The sequence below is a fragment of the Centrocercus urophasianus genome, unplaced genomic scaffold, assembly GCF_019232065.1.
Source record: "Centrocercus urophasianus isolate 14NV4802_14NV808 unplaced genomic scaffold, USGS_Curo_1.0 seq_13, whole genome shotgun sequence".
Lineage (NCBI taxonomy): Eukaryota > Metazoa > Chordata > Aves > Galliformes > Phasianidae > Centrocercus > Centrocercus urophasianus.
This window is the reverse complement of record NW_024884475.1, coordinates 27,476,351-27,496,123: the sequence shown is the minus strand read 5'-3', so window position 1 is coordinate 27,496,123 and position 19,773 is coordinate 27,476,351. Positions and strand designations below refer to the sequence as shown.

General features: G+C 35.1%; 1 protein-coding gene across 9 annotated transcripts in view; it reads right to left on the bottom strand.

Annotated features, from left to right (window-relative positions):
* Window positions 1-317: 317 nt before the first annotated feature.
* PCM1 (pericentriolar material 1) overlaps window positions 318-19,773 on the bottom strand; it is a 39,183-nt gene continuing 19,727 nt past the window's right edge. For 3 of the 9 annotated variants that reach the window (XM_042811398.1, XM_042811390.1, XM_042811396.1), the window contains 23 exons: window positions 19,323-19,520; window positions 18,555-18,777; window positions 18,299-18,444; window positions 17,165-17,355; window positions 16,053-16,230; window positions 15,034-15,389; window positions 14,355-14,513; window positions 13,540-13,596; window positions 12,227-12,399; window positions 12,018-12,146; window positions 11,400-11,520; window positions 10,971-11,108; window positions 10,585-10,718; window positions 9,725-9,859; window positions 9,363-9,560; window positions 7,903-7,962; window positions 5,741-5,879; window positions 5,040-5,188; window positions 4,663-4,732; window positions 3,710-3,963; window positions 3,415-3,507; window positions 3,175-3,298; window positions 318-1,612 (listed from right to left, as the gene is read on the bottom strand). In XM_042811398.1, coding sequence (XP_042667332.1) covers window positions 1,587-1,612; window positions 3,175-3,298; window positions 3,415-3,507; window positions 3,710-3,963; window positions 4,663-4,732; window positions 5,040-5,188; window positions 5,741-5,879; window positions 7,903-7,962; window positions 9,363-9,560; window positions 9,725-9,859; window positions 10,585-10,718; window positions 10,971-11,108; window positions 11,400-11,520; window positions 12,018-12,146; window positions 12,227-12,399; window positions 13,540-13,596; window positions 14,355-14,513; window positions 15,034-15,389; window positions 16,053-16,230; window positions 17,165-17,355; window positions 18,299-18,444; window positions 18,555-18,777; window positions 19,323-19,520 — 3,451 coding nt within the window. In that variant the 3' untranslated portion in view covers window positions 318-1,586. The remainder of the gene's footprint in view (window positions 1,613-3,174; window positions 3,299-3,414; window positions 3,508-3,709; window positions 3,964-4,662; window positions 4,733-5,039; window positions 5,189-5,740; window positions 5,880-7,902; window positions 7,963-9,362; window positions 9,561-9,724; window positions 9,860-10,584; window positions 10,719-10,970; window positions 11,109-11,399; window positions 11,521-12,017; window positions 12,147-12,226; window positions 12,400-13,539; window positions 13,597-14,354; window positions 14,514-15,033; window positions 15,390-16,052; window positions 16,231-17,164; window positions 17,356-18,298; window positions 18,445-18,554; window positions 18,778-19,322; window positions 19,521-19,773) is intronic. The other 6 variants (XM_042811391.1, XM_042811393.1, XM_042811394.1 and 3 more) reach the window with 6 other exon arrangements.

Here is a 19,773-nt window from a genome sequence, read left to right as displayed (position 1 = left end):
TAATGTGTAAACAATATTTTGCCAAAATAAGATGATGTCCTTTTTTAGGTTTACCGGATTCTGGTGTTCGTTTAGTGATTAAAAGCTTTCATTTTGTTTCATTTTCACTAGCTTGCTATGTGACTGTACTTTCCTTGTCCTCTACATGCAGCATCACAGTGACTTTAAAGCCTGCATGGTAACTGAATTGTCTTTAAACCTTTTAACATGTATAATTTTGCTTTTACAATCACCTCTTATCTCTGATCTGCCACTTAAAAATCCATTCATAAAAGCTGAGGCTCAGAATCAAAAAATAATAAAAAGGGAAACCACAGTAGAATCACACTCATTTTATTCAAACTTCATTCTACTTTGTGTATATTGAACCTTCACTACTACTAAAATGTCTTCCATACAGTATAGCCATACTAAATACTAACCAAAAAGGAAGCAAATTCTGAACTTAAGGTAATCATTATGTTCTTGATTGCCTTGAAAACAGTCTTGTCCTAACAAATGGCGAACTGGATCACTACACTGCCAGTAGATACACTGGATAAACTATTTCTAGCTCAACTTTATGACTTCCTCTTACTAGGAATTCTGATATAAGTAGGAATATGAAAGAGCAAATAAAATTTTTATTCTGACGTAGTTTTCAATCTACTTTTCTATAACCCTATTTCTGCCTTTGCCATGACTGTATTAGGTACCAACTTAAACTCTTTTTTTGTTATTAATTTTTTTTTAAATATACGGTAACTTTAATAGTAATTTTCTATACATCTTCCTTTTTACAACCAAAACCATTCACAAAGTTAAATACTTAAAGAAAAAATTCTACAGGTATTCACTTACAGCAATTTTAAGTGCCACATGTGAAAGGATATTAAAATTTTCAGCCAAGTTTATCCTGTTTCATACTGAAAAGAAAATAATAAAGAACTGGAAATAGTAAAATAAAAAAATAGATGTTTTCTGCAATTAACAACAAAACAGGGTATCTACTTCACCTCTGACAAATGTGCTGACAGATATTAATTCCACAGGCCATGAACGAGAGTAATTTTTACAGGCCAGCTATACTTAGGCTATAAGGCAAGGAGGAGATGCAGACGTTTACATGTCACACTTGTAGAAGACTGAGAAACTGTGAGACAAGAGTTTCTTCTCACAGGAAAACTAACAGCATTTCTCTGAACAGGACCAGCAAACTATAAACACACCAACACTTAGGTCAGTTAGCTTCCAAGAACTCCTCATATCATTTTATAAGCCTGAGGAAATTTTTCCAAAAGACGAATTTACAGACAAGTCCAAACTTTATTTAAAACTACAATTTTGAACAAATTTTTAAAATTACTGAACAAGTCACAATAAAAAAGATTAAGACAGAAAAAGAACAGTGCAGCAAAACTGAATAAAAGAAGATTCAGTTCCAGCTGTTCAAACTGCCACAGGCAGAAGTTAGCCTACTATTCTAAGAGGCAGCGTGTCAAAAACTATTTTACATTTTTATACACTTTCAGAATTTGTGAAATTAGTGCTGATTTTCCATATGCATTTGTATAGAGTTCACATATGCAGGTATCTTCAGATTATTCTCATGCACTTTGAGCTCCAAAAGTTTCTGTAAAATAAAGAATATACTCATTATTGTCTAATAGCTAACAAAGCATCATACAGAACCCTAACCACACTTCAACTCAATAAAGAATATGATCAATAATGGATACTTACAAGAAATATTTATCCTCGCCTCTTCTCCATAAGTACTTTAAATCATGGCCTACTTAAAGAAAAGCTACAGATATATCCCACTTACACAGATAAACACTGCCTTAGTCGCTAGCTACAGATTTTCTGTGGCACGGTGTTTTCATCCAGACTGTACCTACATCAGGCTTCCGCATTGATATTCACCAGACTGAGACGATGGACTTCTGCTAGCACAGTCATGACAAGCAAAATGGTGATAGGCAGAGTATGAAATGGAAGATGCTTCTTTGCATTATCTTGGAAGATTCTATGCTGTCACTACAACTGCAGTGGAGAAATGCTTTCATCAGCTAATGTTGTTTGAGGAATTGGGATTAGCTTGAAGGCCTTGGCTTCTCTGACATGGATAACCTGCACTGGATGTTGCAACTGTATCAGATGTGCCATCACTATAGGCAACCCAAGAAGAACTGGACAGTGTATATAATATATATGTATATATAGAGACACACACTCCACAAAAATATGTGCATGTTTTTCCCTTTTTGTGTTTCCCTTCAGCCTGCAATCAACAGAGAGATAATCTGCACCCCAACCCTCTACTGCTGCTGACCAGACTCATGGAACATTGTGACACTGTGGTGGTAACTATCTCTGCATTCCCATAACAAACCCTTACTTTTGTTTTCTAATCTTTTGTTATTGTTTTCTTCACCCCACTTCCTATCCCAGCTCTACATAACTGAAACTTTTATAATAATAAACTGGCTAGGAAAATATTTTACTCTTTTCTGAGACTTACATCAGGTATCCATAAATCACAAGTCATCTCACCTCTGATAATTGGAACAATACCATGACATTTCACAACATCAGTATCCTATCAAACCATAAATAAATTGACTTACATTACCATAAAGTTTTTGTAGCTGCAGAAGTTGTTTCATGAAAACGACAATGAAAATATTTACTGTCATCATACACATCAAGTTTTTCTAATTTGCAGTATTCCTTATAACAAAAATCATTTTGTTGTTCCCAAAGAGAGATTCTGCTATTATGTAAACTCAGTTGAACTTCTGTATTACAAAAAACACTGAACAATCTGCCAACAAGTTATATTGAGCATTACTGAATTAGAAACTAGCAATTAAAATGTAAAATATTAAAACAAGCTTATAACAAGAAATGTAAACGTTGATTTATAAGTTTTAAAACACTTCAGTTACACTATGCAATTTAAATGTTAACTTTTATGATGTTTAGTCAAAGAATCTAACAGGAATGTATATAAGGGACAACGAAGGCAAAATCTGTTCATACCAATAGATTGATTTCTAATGTGTAATGATAAAAAAATATCGGCACCACCGTGATTTCTATCTTTAGTCAGCGATAATAAGATATGTAAACTCTAAGGGTGTTTAGAATGTCTTCCCAACACGTGGAGATGATTTAGAAAATAATCCTTACCTGGTTCTTTCAGAGTTTGGGCATCTCCAACTAATTCTCGATCTTGCTGCCCACCTCCATCCAATAATTCATCAGACAAGCTGTTGGTTTGGGCCTCTGATGCTATTTTCTTCAATAAATCTGCCTTTATAACAAGTAAAACAAAACTCAGTTCTGCCTAATTCTTTTTGCTGTCCTGATAAGTAAGATATTTAGGGCACGCACTTCTAAATAATAACCCAACAAAACTCAGCAAAATACCTCTGAATAGACTGCAAGTTTAAGGGGCAAGTCTTCAACCTTCACAAAGTCATCTTCATCAGATTTTTGACTTATATTTCCAGAACCAGCTTCCTGTTAATAAAAATAGTGACATTTAGTGCCACTGTTTTATTTTTACTCAAAGTAAAGATTTTTAAACACTAAGTAGTGGATCAAACAGAAACACATACATTAAATTTGTAGAATTAAAATATACAAGATTGAAAACGACAAATAATACTGAAATATGAAAAAAAAAGTTATTTTAGATGCACGTCAACTGAAATGTACTCACATATTCATTCACCAACACAGGCGACTCTGTGTCAGGACTGCCAGCCATGGAGCTTTCTGAACTTCCAGCAGAGGACTTGTTTACTACACATGCTGCATCTAGCATTTGTGTTTCATTTTCTGGTAAAGATGAGCTTGATTCTTCCGCATTCATACTGGCTGTTATAAACGATTCTGGAGTATTCACTGCTAAAGGTGGTGTGTTCTCCACCACATTGAGGTAATGAGGTAACATTGTAGCTGCATCTTCTTCACCTAAAGCCACAGTTAAGTTTAAATTTAAAGTTTTATTTTTAATGTTTAGAGACACTAAAATATTCTGAGCATGCAAAATTACATTTTTTCTTAAATCATGATTCACAGTTACAAACGAGCAATGAAGGTGAACTATACTAGTATTTTCAACAGCAAGACAGAGTGAAAGGAAGCAGTAACAACAGTTAGAAGAAACATCCACACAACCTGGCTGCAATGGTCCTGACAAAAAAATAATTTTTTAGTTCTTAATCAGCTACATCTCAGAATAAATCTTTACAAACTATAAACTTATTTCAACTGCTAGTAAATGGTAGAAAAAACGAGCACCAGAAAAATCCAAACATCAAAATACTACAGACAAATTACTCAACTACAATTGTGTGTCAGTGGCTGCAACAATTATCTGAAATTCAGGCTAGCGTCAAACATCAAATATAACACACTTATGTACTTAAGATTACTTCAGGCTTCCTCTTCAGAAGGTTTACTGTGTCTGTATCAACACAGATGTATCTACTTAAATGACATTGTTCCATAAAAAAAAAAAAAAACAACCCAACAAAGCCTAGTAAATTCATGCAAGTTTCATCATCTTCCTCTTAGTTCCATATATCAGACACTGTCTGAGATAATTCTCAGAGTATGCAAATTCATATGGAAGTGTTAATCTCTCAATTAGCTTCATACTGGTCTTACCTTTAACAGATTGTTGTTCAGATGACAAAATATCACTGCCTTTTGACTTATTCAGTTCCTGGCTTGAAGTCTATTGGGGAAGGTGAAAATGACTTAGAATGAATTCTAATGATCAATTATCATAGTTTATTGCCAAATGCACTCTCCTTTGCTAGAAACACCTGTTCTATGTTTTTGTCTTAACTAGTATTAAAAACGTGCACATATTTCACAGTATTCACATGCAAATATATGCTATGAGTATTTACATATGAAATACGTCCATATGAAACAATAACGAAATCAGTGCAACAAGAAAAAAGATTTATATGAAGATATTTTTCTGAAAAGTTATGCACTGGCTTAGATTTCTTCTGTGTTTACAACCCTGGCGATACCTGTTCATTTTCAGTTGCTGTTTCATTGCTCGCTTGTAACGATGTCTGCACATCAACAGGTCCTTCCTCAAATTCTATTTCTTCATCTTCATTCTCATCTTCTCCACTGCCATAATTAGTGAGAGCTTGCGTTTCTGCTTTTGACAAACCTAAGGGTAAATAAGCATTAAACCATCTTCATACTGTAATTACGTACTGATCTAACTCATTCAATTTTCTCAGTAAGAACTCTCACTGATACATCTGACAGAGTAAGATGGCTGCAAATCCAAACCCATTTTGAGATTTACTACACTGACTAGTTCTTATTTCAAAGTATTCTTTCATATTATTATAGTGATGATATACTTTAAAGATCCAAACGATCTGCATAAGCCATGTTGCCAAAAAAATCGCTCACTACTGTGTTAGCTATTAAACAAATTATTGTGAAGAATGGAAATATAAGGGAAACCAAACCATGAGCTGTTGTTCTCAGATCTACTAATTACAAAGAGCAGAAGCTCCTCTCGTTGAAACATCTAACTCTTAACAAGGTATTAGTAAATACAGTTCTGGAGAATTTCTACTGGAAGAGATCTGTCTAGAAAATTTGTGACAGAAGCTGTTACTAAGAAGTGCTTAACAAAAATTCTGTTGTAAAATTAGTTGGTTAAAGCTGTGGTGAAAGCACTGAATAATGAGCCATAGAAAACACTTACTTATTGCCACTGGGCCACTCTCACTTTCTTCATCTTCCTCTTGGTCAGAAGCATCAGACTTGACGCTTTCAGGAACTTCATTACCATCATACGTTTCTAAGCCCTGTACTGGTTTGACAATTTCAGTCTCATCCTTGTCCTAGGAAAACAAGGAACACTGTGCAATTTCATGTTTGTTTATCTAAAGATTAAGTTATGGTTCCTGCCCTAAAGAGCAACCTCTTTTTCCCCTCAAAAATAAAATAAAAAAAATCTGGTGACTAAAAGCTACTGTTTAAGGACAGATAGCCATGAAACAAGTATCGCAGAGCCACTTCAGAAACAGCATCAGATCGTACTGTGACAGACCACACACTTCAGACACACCAGAAGGGATGCAACTGAATTATCAGAAAAGGCTCATATCAATTAACTAGTCTTAAGCATTTTTCTTTCAGTCGTTAAAAAGAGGAAGAAAGAAACACTGGCATTGTTACCTTCTACTGATTTTCCTCCGCTACTAAAGGGTCTCTAGTAGACATTAGGAATATTCCTAACTACTCATTTTCATTTATTTGACAGCTACTCAGCAGTTCCACTGCTGAATGATTTTTTAAATATCTTGAGTGAGAAAATTTTGTACAAATCTCAAGTAAAGCTTGGAGTTTTGCTCCAAATCTTACAGGAATCTTTTACACAGAAGCAAGCAAAAACAATGATACACAGATTTCCAATTTTACTTACAAAGTAGTATCACAGAAGCTCTAAGCTTTCTAGAAGAAAGCACTTACTCTATGCCCATACAAGTCTGTATATGCACTTATATTCAGTTTGGAGAAGAGGAGGCTTAGGGAAGACCTTATTTGCTCTCTACAACTACCTGAAGCGAGGCTGTGGTGAGGTGGGGGTCAGCCTCTTCTCCCATGTAACTAGCAATAGGACTAGAGGGAATGGCCTCGAGTTGTGCCAGGAGAGATTCAAGTTGGATGTTAGGAAAAAACTTCTCTGAAAGAGTGGTCAGGCACTGGAACAGGCTGCCCAGGGAGATGGTGGAGTCACCAACTCCAGAGGTGTTCAAGAAATGCTTAGATGTTGTACTGAGGGACATGGTTTAGTGGGAAATATTGGTGATAGGTGGATGGTTAGACTGGATGATGTTGGGTGTTTCTATGATTCTGCAGCCCATACAGGAAAGCTTTCAACACTACTTCATACATCACCTATATCTTATCCTTGGTTGGATACAAATTTGAAATACAACCCCTGTCCCCATACACAATGACTTTAAGTGATTTTTGAAACAAAGAAAAAAAGGAAATATTTCAGCTCCTAACATTTGTTAACTTGGAGAACATACAGGCCACTCAGTACCTCAACCACTCTGTGCCGTAAGGCACAACAACTCCTTCCTCCTTGAGGTGAAAAAATTACTTGCAAGATTAAAAAAAGAAAATGCTTGTTGCTACAAATAGTTAAGAACCATCTCAGCTCACTGTCCTTGCTACTTAAAGAACAAAGGAAAACTAAATTCTCAATGCTTTGAGTTGAGAATAGGGGGAACAGCCCCAGACCAAATCCTAAAAGAAAACTTTCATAGCTGTTTTATAATATAGAAAAAAGAATACTAATAAAGAAAGCTCCTAGCCTAAAGCTAATAAGAAAGAACACAAATCACTCCAGTTGCATAGCATTCAATATTAACTTTGCTCTTTTTAGACCTTCAAACTATCACTTTTAAAGTAAAAGTCATTCTACACAAAAGTTCAATTAGCAGGATTAAGGATGGTTATCTGTCTTTATTGATCTCAATGCACTTGTTGAAAGATAAGAAGATAATATTTTATGAGAAATAAATCAGTCTTTACACTGGCAATAACTAAGGAGACAATATACAAGTTATGTTTACTAAGGCATACAACAGAGTAACTGGTGAAGGCAGATTTTTTTTTTTTTTTGTAGTCGTTTTCCATACTGGCAACTCAATTAAACAAAGGAAGTTCATTTACTTCATTGAATTAAACCACTGAAAATATCATAAAGAAAATAAAAACCAAGATGCTTTATAAATTCATAAACACTAAGAAATTGATTGCTTACAGCTACTGGATTTGTATGATAGAAAACACTAAGTGAACTGTGAAATTATCTGAGGAATAAAATACAGTTTAGAAGCATAAACATACTTTGTCCTCATCGATATCTTCAGTAAATGAACAAACATCCACCTGGAGACCTTTTTCTGCCTAGAAGAAATACAAACTGTCTTCAATTCTAGACTGAAGTAACTTAGAAAAATATTGAACCAAACTAAGGCTTCCTGGAAGGCTGCCAGAAATGCCAGTCTTACCAAGAACTGCTATGTCAAAACAGTGGAAAGCAACAAGGAATTCCATATTATGAGATGTTTACACAGACATCTTCTCAATTTAAGAGTCACAAAACATTATAAGCATGCTTGGCCTTTTTAAAAAATAAAAAATAATAGAAAAAGAATGTTTACACAGGCTGTTTCTGCAGTCTGTGGTTAAATCATATTTAATTCCATAGCTTAATTACGCCAGCTCTGATCAAGACAGCCAGCTATGTTTTTAAGCATTGAATCTAAAACCAGTTACTTTGCAGGATTCAAGACAGCCACAGAATAGAGCAAAACCAGATGTGCCTCAGTCAGGATCCTGGATCTGAAAACTCTGAAAAACTGTACAGAGGTATTTACGTGGATCTGTACAGAACAGCCAGGACTGCCAGTTCTGGCTCATCTCTGGCTCCACTGAATCTAAACTTACAACAGCAACACAAGCACTGACCATAATTCCAATTCAGGAGAATAAAATAAATGCCAGATCTAAGTTGCCTCCGTGCATTCTTATGGCACGGGGCAAACCAATCCTTCATCTAACAAAGAAACAATCCACATAACGTAGGAAATCATACCCAAATCCCTCTCGATTCAGAGCATCTCTATAGACTTCCTTAAAGAAGGTAAAGAAGGTCTCCAGGTAGGTACAGTACTAGTATGTCTAACTTGAGGTATACTTAAGTTTAGCTGATGCTATGCTTTAAACTACTTGGACTTCATAGTTCATGACAGATTCACATTATCTACTGTTGACTTGAGAGATTTTTGTGTTTCTAAAGAAGGCTTAAAGGACACGTGAGTCATAACCATACTATGAAATAAGAAACAGTGAGATACTGATTTAATTAAATGCTACACTAACACGATCTGTTTTAGTGCTTCCTTTGTAAACAGTTCACATAACTCAAAATGAGTTCCTAAAAACTGCTAGCTAGAACAGATGGTATGAAAACTACTCCAAGGGAAGCCGTAGGAAGAGATGGAGAGATGATGAATTGGTACATTCATATGCTAAAATACTTAATTTGACTACTTGGTGACAGATGTTAATACTATTCCATGGCTGGATGAGCACATACACAATTTCCCTTCAATCAAAGTCTACACACATGTGGCAGACAGTAACTGTAATACAGGAAATCTCCCTTAAAGTGGAAAACAGTTCATGTTTCTACACAATCAATACTATGACTACACAGAAGTGATTTGTAAAAGCAAATAACTACCACTCCTCATATACAAACTTTGGGAAACAGACATTTAAGAAAAAGAAAGAAGACAAACCTCTTTAGCATAAGACTGCATCTCTTCGGCAGTTTCTATTTTGCGTTTACACCTCTGCTTTACAGAAATACTGTTACTGTCCAAGTCTTGCATGAGTTTAAAAAAGGCTAATTCATTAAATAATACTTCAGAAATCTCCACAAGAAGATCTTCCCCACAATCTTTTAATTTTCTACCTGCAAATTTTGCCAAGGAATCCTGCGAAAAGAAATGAATCTTCAGTTTCTGAAACAAGCTTTCACACTTCAAACACTAACTACTTGTCATACTGTTAGTAACTCTGAAAATCAGTTTAGTATATAATAGTTTGTAATCTTGTTTAAACAATTTGGTACCATTAATGCCAACTGAAAACTACTAACCTGAAGAATACTGCCAAGTTGCTTATGAAAGAACTTGACAAATTCTTTACTTTCATCATTCTGTTGTGTAAGAGTCAAGACCATACGTCTTACTGATGTCAGTAATTGAGAAGAACATACTTCATCCATGTGTTCCTAAAAAAGTATTACAGAACGAGCTTTGTTAACTCTTTAAGAAGTTAATCATCTCAAATACCGAGATATTTTGAACACCAAAAAGATGAAAATCAACAACTTAGCTGTTTTTCAAAAGTATCTCAAGTCACATCGTGTGCAATAGGCTGAGTTAAAATTATCAGTTCACCTGAGCAAGTATTTCAGAAACACATTTCCAAATATTTCTATTCAATTGGGTCAGCTACAAACAAAAATCTCTGTTCACGAGACAAAAGTCCACCAGCCCTGTGCAATCGAGAAGCCTTACCATTTCCTTCACTGGAATATTTAATCCTTATTTCCTTGTCAGAAATGTCTGTAACTCAGTATACATTGGCAGCTGTTGCTAAGATATGAGTTATCAATTTTATGCAGAAGTGGAAATTTGAAAGATATTTGATGGTAACCATATATCCAAGTAGTAACAACTTTTATTTATTTATAAACTTGTTCAAACATAAATCCAGTGTTTTGGTCCTGCCTTTCAAAAACTGAAATATATCCACATGGGTAGAAAATGGAAGCAAAGATGCCTGCTTTAGAACACACTAGACAAAACATTAACATTTAAAAGCTACTTTTATTGTCTTAAAACATGGAAAGGCTATGACATTTTCTACTAATTCAGTGTAAACAGTATTCTATGCAAGTGTGCAGCTCCTCTTCCTATTTTTCTAGTACACACTACTGCAAACAGTTCTTACCTTCAGAAAAGGAATGACCTCTTTCATAATTGCTTTAATCTGCCGGTCAAGCTGCTGAGTATCTATGCGAGGACATGGGACAGCAGAAACATCACTTGACTGTGGCACAGAAAGACATTCACTCGTGCTGGGACCTCATTTAAAAAAAAAAAAAAGAAAAAGTGTACGCATCTAAGTCATTTAACATTACTATTAAAGAAATATCAATTTCAAAGATATATATTTTCCTTTTAGAGTAAATCATATTTACTCAAGTACATTAAGAACCTACAAAACTTTGTTTTCAATATGAAGGAAGAAGAAAACAATTCAGCCAAATAAATTACTCTTGATATTTAGAATACTTATTCTCTAAAACTAAGTAAAATATGTATATATGTGCATACCTTCTAATTTAGCAGCAGTAGCACCCTGAAAATTACTAGAGCAGCCCTCAGAGCCAAGGGTACTTTCAGCTTCAATTTTCATACGCTCATATTCCCTCATCCTAGCCAAAGCTTGATCTAAGTGAATCACTGTGTTGCCTATATTTAGAATAAAAACATCTTTTAATCTAAATAAAAAGTTTTCAAAGGATAGACAAGAATACAACAATAAAAATGTAATGCTGTAGGTTTCGAAATTTACACAACTGCAGTTGCTATTATGTTCTTTTACACAAACTTTCATCACGTGTCTAATTGCTCAAAGTGCTGTATTAAAACCTGTGGTTACATATTAGATCATAAAAGTAACTACTCGAGTAGATGAATGTAGTCATTTCTGGAGAGCAGGTGAAGGAATAATACTTGTGATGTAAATCACACAATTCTTACCAAGGTCATCAGTGGCAAAGGGTTCAAAATGTGAAGATGTAGACATAGTACTCCCATTGTCCGCATCATTTTGTTCACAGTCCTGACATGCTTCTGTAGGGAAGTTCTTGTCAAACGTTTCCTAAAAAACATTCATCAGCTGAGTACAAAGCAGGGATGCACCATACTCTCACAGATGTGAGAATGAGCCAGCAACTTTTTTTAGCCACATGCTGTGATATTAAGGGCTTGTCACCAGGTTGTCATATCCTGAAAACAGGCAATTCTAGCATATTTTTTTCAAATACTTTAACTGTGTAAGCAAATAGGAAACTAGGTGGAGGTCTTGTTAGTTTTTTAAATATGAATAAATAAATAAATTCATTGGGAACCTTGTAACTGACCTTATTCACAGATATTGGCTATTTTTGAAAATCAATTTCCAATTTATACTGTCCATATTGTTTTCCATGTTACGTTCCTCCCTTACACATCAGTGATTTTTAGTGTAAAGAATTCTACCACACAAAAAGCTTTTACGAATTTTAGACAATTACGGTCATCACTATGAATATTTTGGTACATAAATTGAAAACAGGAAAAGCTGACAATGAACTAGCTTCTGAAATGAAAGCTTACATCATCTGTAGAAGCAAGACTTTCACTGGGAGTGAGTTCAGAGTTTGATGCTATCCATGTTGCAGTATTTAAAGATTTTATGCATTTCCCCTTCTCATTGTTCTCAGATAAATGTCTGGTCACTATATCCTGAAAAAAATAACTGTACTGTAAAAAGAACATCAACGATTTCTTCAATTGATACACAAGACTCTAAAGTTTGTGCATACCTGTAAAGCATATAGGGCCCTCTGTCTTAGGTAATCTGTGTTTAACAGCTGTAGCTCATGGAAAAGTTCAATAAGAAAGTGGGGCCGAGACTCATTCTGAGAAATAAGAGTTGCGACTTCAGAATAAATTGTGTCCCGCAAAGCTTCAAACATAGAAAGATCACTACCAGTTTCTGCAAGGAATAATAATTAAAAAAAAACATCAAAAGATCATTTCATGACACTAATCCAGTTGAAAAAAATGTGCTTGTTAATACAAGAGAATTAGATCTCCATTACACAGATACTTTCCTAAAGCTTACTCATCTCCTAAAGGCAATAAGGACTTGAACATAACAAATTCTGAAATCCTTTAAGTATGCAACATACAGTATTTGTGTCGATCACACTTTGTTCTTACAGTTCCAAACAGTATCTTAAGGAAGAATTCTTTATTGAATAGAATATTGCACACACCACAACGTTGCTTTCAGTTCTGAAACACATTCAGTGCTGAACACAGACTTTTAAAGCATTTCAATTAAAAAATCCAAAGGTCTCAACCTTTCTACATCTCCCACACATAAATCTTATATTTCCATGCCTTTCTGATATTTAATAAAGCCTCTTACCTCTAAGCACCATTACAAGTTTGCAAGAACATAATGTTCTAGTAAGCTCTAATTCCTAGTAAGTCACAAATTCCTTTAAGAATTGAAATTATCATCCCTATATATACATATATGCATATATATATATATATTAAAAACTCTTCTGTTAATACAAACATACTTTGGCATGTGTTGAATGGAAAAACAAAGTTAAAGTTTGAAAAACTCAGAGTTTAACAGATGCACATTTGTTAATATTCAAGTTAATTAAATTATAAGCAGTGCAGAAAACTTTACTGTACAATTTGATTCTCTGCCAATAGTATACCAGCTTTAGCCACAAAGGCAAGCTTTTTCAGTCTGTTATAAAACACTGAAGATTGCTTCCCTTACCCATTACTAAATTGTAACAGCAGATTTTCCACACAAAAAATGCCTACATCACTTTTTTGTCATAGACCCTATTTTCCACGCATAATTTTGACTGACTGCGAACACGCAGACACGTTATCCACAATTATAATTCGAGGCAGTTTGTGTTGTTGCATTCCATGCTTATTACATGGAATTGCCTCTTACCTCATTTATAGAGAAGCTGTTGCAATTGTGCTAGTTTTGAACATCTGCTAAACAGTCCGAGTAACAGGACCAAAGCTAAGGGGAGCAGGAGGCAGCGGGGGAGAATAACAGGACATCGTTGAAGCTAAGCAATGAATGCATTACCTGGTGCTTCAATGCATGCATTTCTGTTAGACTGCTGCAGAATTCTCCTAGCATGTGCTGTAGGAAAGTGGGGATAGACAGTGATAAACACAAAAACGCGCACCAGAAATTAAGACAGGGTCTATACAAAACAGCAGGAGGAAGACTGCTTAATCATCCAAACCACATCGCTGCTTATTGTGAAAACTAAACTGGCAAAGTTTATATAATAAACACTAATAAACAGCTCTCAGTGTGGACTCAATTACATTGACAAAGCTGTACATCATGCTACTATGACTAAAACATCTGCATGATTCAAACAAGATACTGGCAGAATCTAAAAAGACACAGAAGAGTATTTTTATGACACGGATGCGAGAAAAGCAGTGCAGATGGCAAAAATGTAAGGGTTTACATGATATGATTTAATTTGAATGATACTTCATCAAGCTTCTTTAAGCACAAAGAAAACAAGCATGCAGTACCAGATGTCATTAGAATGGTGAACAGTTTCATCTGCTGTTCATAGAAATGCCAACAAATAAGATTTTTGATCAACTAGGATTTTTTCTGTCTCAAGTTAAAGCTTGTTTCTAAATATTTTAATCAAGTACCCAATCTACAGTAAACACACAACATCAGTCAGTACCCAAACATTACATGCATTTACGTTTACTGAAAGCTTAGAAATTAAAAAGCAAAATCCACATAAGCTGAAGTGCATCACTGCTGTCTTGTTACCAACACACTGCTTTTAAGCAATAAAGTTGTAACTAATTATAGTTACACAAAGTTTACACAAATAACAATTACTGAAATTCAGAAAAGAATACCTGAAGACATTTCAGTAGATCTACTGTATTTAATTATTTTTTCCAGTTGTTCCCGGTTCTTCTTGCTGAACACCTTTGCATGAACAACCTCCTCAGAGTGTTTACTTTTAGTGCTTTTGTAGGGTTCACACACACTAGAAGCACTCGCACTGTCATAACCTTATGGGAAGAAGTGGAAAGGGAAATCACAAAGAGTTTTCTTACTTCCATACATAGGTTCAAGGGCAATTTCAAAATGAAAAAACAACTATCTTTCAGATTTTCCTTTGTTTGCTGAGGTGATACAGCAGCACCAAATTCTCAATGACTGCAGCAGTAGTATGTCTGCCAGCAGTGTCCATCTCATTCCAGACTGATTCTGTATTTTACTGAAATACCTTCCTCAGTAAGTCACCCAGTCAGAACACGAAGACTTAATGAAGAGGAAGGCACCTCATCTCTTATTGCATCTGTACCCACTTACGCACTCAAACCAGGATTCCTAATAATTTATGGCTTTATTTGCTGAAATACTCAAAAACTTTAGTGTAATTGTGTCACAAAAATGAATTCATATTTCAGTAAGATGTATTTCAAGAACTCACTATAAATACCACTTACGGATAGTAAATTCTCTGGAATAGAGCGACTATAATCCATATTCAGTTTGCCACAGCATATAAGATTATTTGCAACCTACCAGTATTCTTAATTCTGCCTTTTAGCTGAGAAGAATTCTTCCTCTTATTCTTCGATTTGGGTGTTTTATCTTTTGATGCCAAGCTTGCCTGAGCTGAAGCTTTCCTAGATTTAAATGTCTTTGTCACAGTAGTTGGGTCAACTGGATCAGGCATACTACTAAAACTCTCCAAGGACTCTTCATCAAAGTTTCTTCTCCTGCTCGTATCAGAGTGATTTTTATGACCCGAAGCAGTGCTCTGTACTGAAACTGGAAAGCCTGCTTTCAGTTGAGATTGATCATCTTTTTTCACTTCCTGGCTATCATTAAGCCAAGCTGATCTTTTTTCCATTTCATCTTCAGGTTGCCTATGACTCCTTCCATCAAAAGGAAAAAACAACATAACATATCACAACCTGCCTTCTCAGACAGAAGCAGCATGTATTACCAGACAAACAAAGAGTTTCATCTGTAGCGTAAGATATCTTCCCTAGTTACTCAGTCATCAGCTGAACACTGACATTTAAAAAACATGTAGCAAGTTCCTTTCTTGGAATGGAAAAATGAAGACATCTGAAGAAATTCACATTTCTGACTGACTGCAACCTGAATATGGTTATGTACCTTGAATTACACTGAAGAGTATTATAAGACAAAACACTCTTTAAACAATATTCATTACTACCTACAGTAGCATTAAAAAAATAAAATCACTTTGAAGCTATTTGTATCTTCTTGTTATCTTGATTGCTCAAGTTCAAAACAGAAACCTCCCTCCACAGACAAAAATGTATCACAGAATACTACAACACTACATTGAAGGTTGGAATATTTCTGAAACAATACATGACTTAATACACAGAAAAACAGAACACAAATGAAAAGAAAAAAACCAAAAAACATATCGAAACTTAAAAATTAAACCTCATCTTGTAAGTTAACTTTACACATAAGTTCCCAAAAATAACCCTAGTCCTGTGGGGCTAAAGCAAGGTGTAACAATAGTGGTTACAGGAGAGTTGCACTGTGACAAAACATACCTTTGGTTTTCTGCTCCATTACAGGAACTGCTTTCAAAAGGTTTGGGGAATGCCATATATTCAGTTTTTCCAGAAGTATTATGATCTAGAGGATGTTGCTGCTGCTCACTGCTTTGTGGAAAACCACTGCGTGCAAAATCTCCAAAGCCAGAAGGAAACACTGGATTGTAGTTTATACCTACAAAATAAACAAGAATGACATAAGTTACTACATCATTTATCCACACACTGTACGTCAAGTCTGAGACACTGAGTGGCGCCTTGTAATGCTGAAACAAAAAAAATGTGGTAGGGAAATAAGAAAAAACTACTCTTGGCCTGAAAAGGTTGCAATTACGAGAAATTTATCTTCAATGCAGGTGTCAAACATGATTGGAAACTGCACATACCACTACAACTCCACCAGTGTACAGATGAAGACATTTCAAGAATACACACTCCTACAAGTGAGGTAAAAATTGTAAGTTCCTATAAAGAAAATAAAAAACCCAGAGTTCTGTGTGTGAAGACTACCAGCTCTTCAGTGATCAAGTTCACAGGAAAATTCCAACAGTGCAAGTATTCACATGGTCAAAGAACATATAATGCTTACTTTAACTTCAGAATCTTCATCGAAGTAACAAACTGAGCATAATTACTCTTCTGTGTAGATTCTGTGTAATTTAAATAATAACTGAGAGACATAGCTGGTAGCTTTCAGATTATGCTGATTTTCTAAAAAGGCTAAAATATTACTGCTTAAGACAATTCAGGAATCGCTTTTTTTTTTTTTTTTTTAAGACACAGTAGAATACATTATTTGCCCTATTTCAAGTTAAACAGTAAAAGAGTTGGTAATGAGATTAGGAACACTGTATCCAAATCAGTAGTTACTCAATTATTCTGATACAAACAAAAATTGGTAACACATTGCTATTTGCCATATTTCAAAATAAGCACTCTAAGTCCTAACCAAAAGAGATACAAACTTCTTTTCATATAAATACTGTAACTTCAAGTACTTCAATTTCAATCTGAAGGACAAGACAGAGTTCCATTAAATTAACACAGAATGAGAGGGCAGAAATTAAAAAAAAAATCATATTACTTTTCACACTTGCAGTAATACTCACCTGGAGCAAATGAAGAAATATTAGTAAATCCCGGTATATTAAACAGGTTCACAGGCTGTGGAGGAAAGCTGAATGGACAGAAAACAGGAGATGGAGGTGGTGGTGCACTACTGCCTCTCTCTTTTCTTGATGGCTTCTCTTGACACTGTTGTTCTTGCTGGTGCATTAAATCATTTAGCATTTGTTTCAATCTTGAAAACAAGGAGGAAAAAGAGTGCCTCAAAATTTAAACACCACAAGAGAAAATAACTTGATAGAAATCCAATAACCAGCGGGATTGGTAGCAGTAGACAACACCATGCAAATAAAACCACAACTTCACTAATAGAGCTTAACTTAATACTTAACTTAATACACTAAGTCATAACATAAACAATTCTTAAACTGAAATTCCTTGACTCGACAGCAATTCTGGTACTAGCCAGCATAGCCACTAAGTGCGCCCTTGATGCTCGGGCTGACAAAAAATTGTAAATCTATTCCACTCACTAATTTGAGATTTGTATTTCACCTGTCCATGTATCCATTTACACACACAAACTATGTTTTCAGTACATATGTGAAGAAAGTCATTTGGCCAGTCAAAAAGTAGCTCTCATTTAATTCTAAGCAACAGACACACACAGTTTAAAATCAACAGATCTGTCATTGTGGTCACATTCACAGAAATTAAACATGCTGGTGTGAATGATTAAAAAAAAAAAAAGTCACCCAGCAAGAAGCAAGCAGCTTGGAAACAAAATTAAATGGAAACAACAGAAGAAGCAAAGTATTTGCAGCAACTGCCATCTAAATTACTTTAAAACATTATGCAAAAAGGGCTGGTAACTACGTATCACTTATCAAGCACAAAACAGAGATGAAGATTTTGAAATTTCATACCATGAAATGAAACTGCTACTGTTTTTATTTTTTTTACTTCAAAAAGATTATTTTTTCAGAAGATGTAAGGAGTACATTCAAACGCAGCATTACTATGTACACATCATGACTGAAAAATCTAAGCAAGGACAAAGCTTTTCCAACATCTTTCCATTACACAGTCAGAATCCAGAATCTATCCAGGTCATCTGCCAAAAACCAAAGGCATATACTGAAGCATTTCAAATTATACAGCTAAATCCTAATACAAACCTTTGGACGTTATTCTGCTGCCAAGACAGTTGAGTATAACACTGGTTTAACTGATGCATAATAAGATGTACTTGTGAAGATGCAACATTATTGGGCATCATATTGTATGGGCCTGCAAGCAAAGTCTGTAGAAAACAGGATAGGGTCTGTGGAAAGAAAACAACAGAGACCAAATTACCAAAATTAGAAGTTATCACTAGAAAAATTTAGGAAAACACTGAACTAGAACACCGAATTAACTGCTCTTCATGCCTACCTGCTGATCTTGCATTAAAGTCTGGCAAATGCTAACACTAAATTCAAGCTGTTTCTTCAACTGATTGATCTGTTCTTGCCATTGTTCTTTTTCCTCCACATAAGAAAGCTCCGATATCCACCGAAAGTTTTCCTGGCGTCTCATACTGATGTTTTGCTGCTGCCTAGTTTTAGACATTGGTCGATAATTCCCATCTGCTGAAAGAGGACGGCAATTCTTCCACCTAAGGCAGGGAAGAAGCAGAAAGTAAGAATGAGAACAAAAGCTGACATTTCAGACCTTCCTATTAGGGCTGCTTCAATCATCAAATTTTCAGTTGTACGTAGAACAATCAACATAATGCAGTAAGAAGCAGCACAGGTTCCAAAAAGAATGTCTCATGCATTAGCACTGATTAAGATTGTTTTTCACTAATAAAAACCAGAGGAAAGTAATTATAATTTTCTGAATCATTGATTTTGAAGAGACACCAAAAATTCACATAAGTCATCTGCTATGCTGACTGAAACACAACATGAGGACACAACACAACACAACAAGGTAATTGAATGGCAGGCAATATTTAACAGAGGAATACAGAATAACCAAAATTTATCATACACGTAGCTACAGAGGCTAAGATAAGAAAATGCCACTGCATACATCTCACTAGCACACAGAGAAATTTCACTTTGATGTAGTAGGGTGCTTTGCATTTAGTGCAACGGTCTTTCTACCCCTTCCAAAAACACCCTCACAAGCATTAAATTAACAAGTAATGCCACTTACCTGTCCTTATTTCCTTTGAGATAATACACACTTTCTGGTATTTGGTTATTGGGATAAACGGAATAGCTGTCATTCATACTTGGAGCGTCTTCCTCCTCTTCTGCCTGGTCAAGTCCATCAGAGAGATAACCATCTTCATCTCCATCCTCTTCATCTAGTGCACACTGGGTAGAACCTCCCCAGGTAGCCATTGTCCTACTGAACATTGAAAATGAGACATGTTTGGGAAAGAAGTTGTTTTGTTTTAATAGTTTGCTATAAACTTAACAAACAATCTCTTGACAATTACAAGTCCACCAATTAATCAAGATGCACCAAAATTCATTTATCTAACAGAAATGAAACTAGTATTCTTCTGATATCAGGACAATTGAGTAAAATATCATGCTGTTTTGGAAAATTATTCTCTCTACAAATGTTGTAAAGATGAAGAAACAATACTCCACGCATT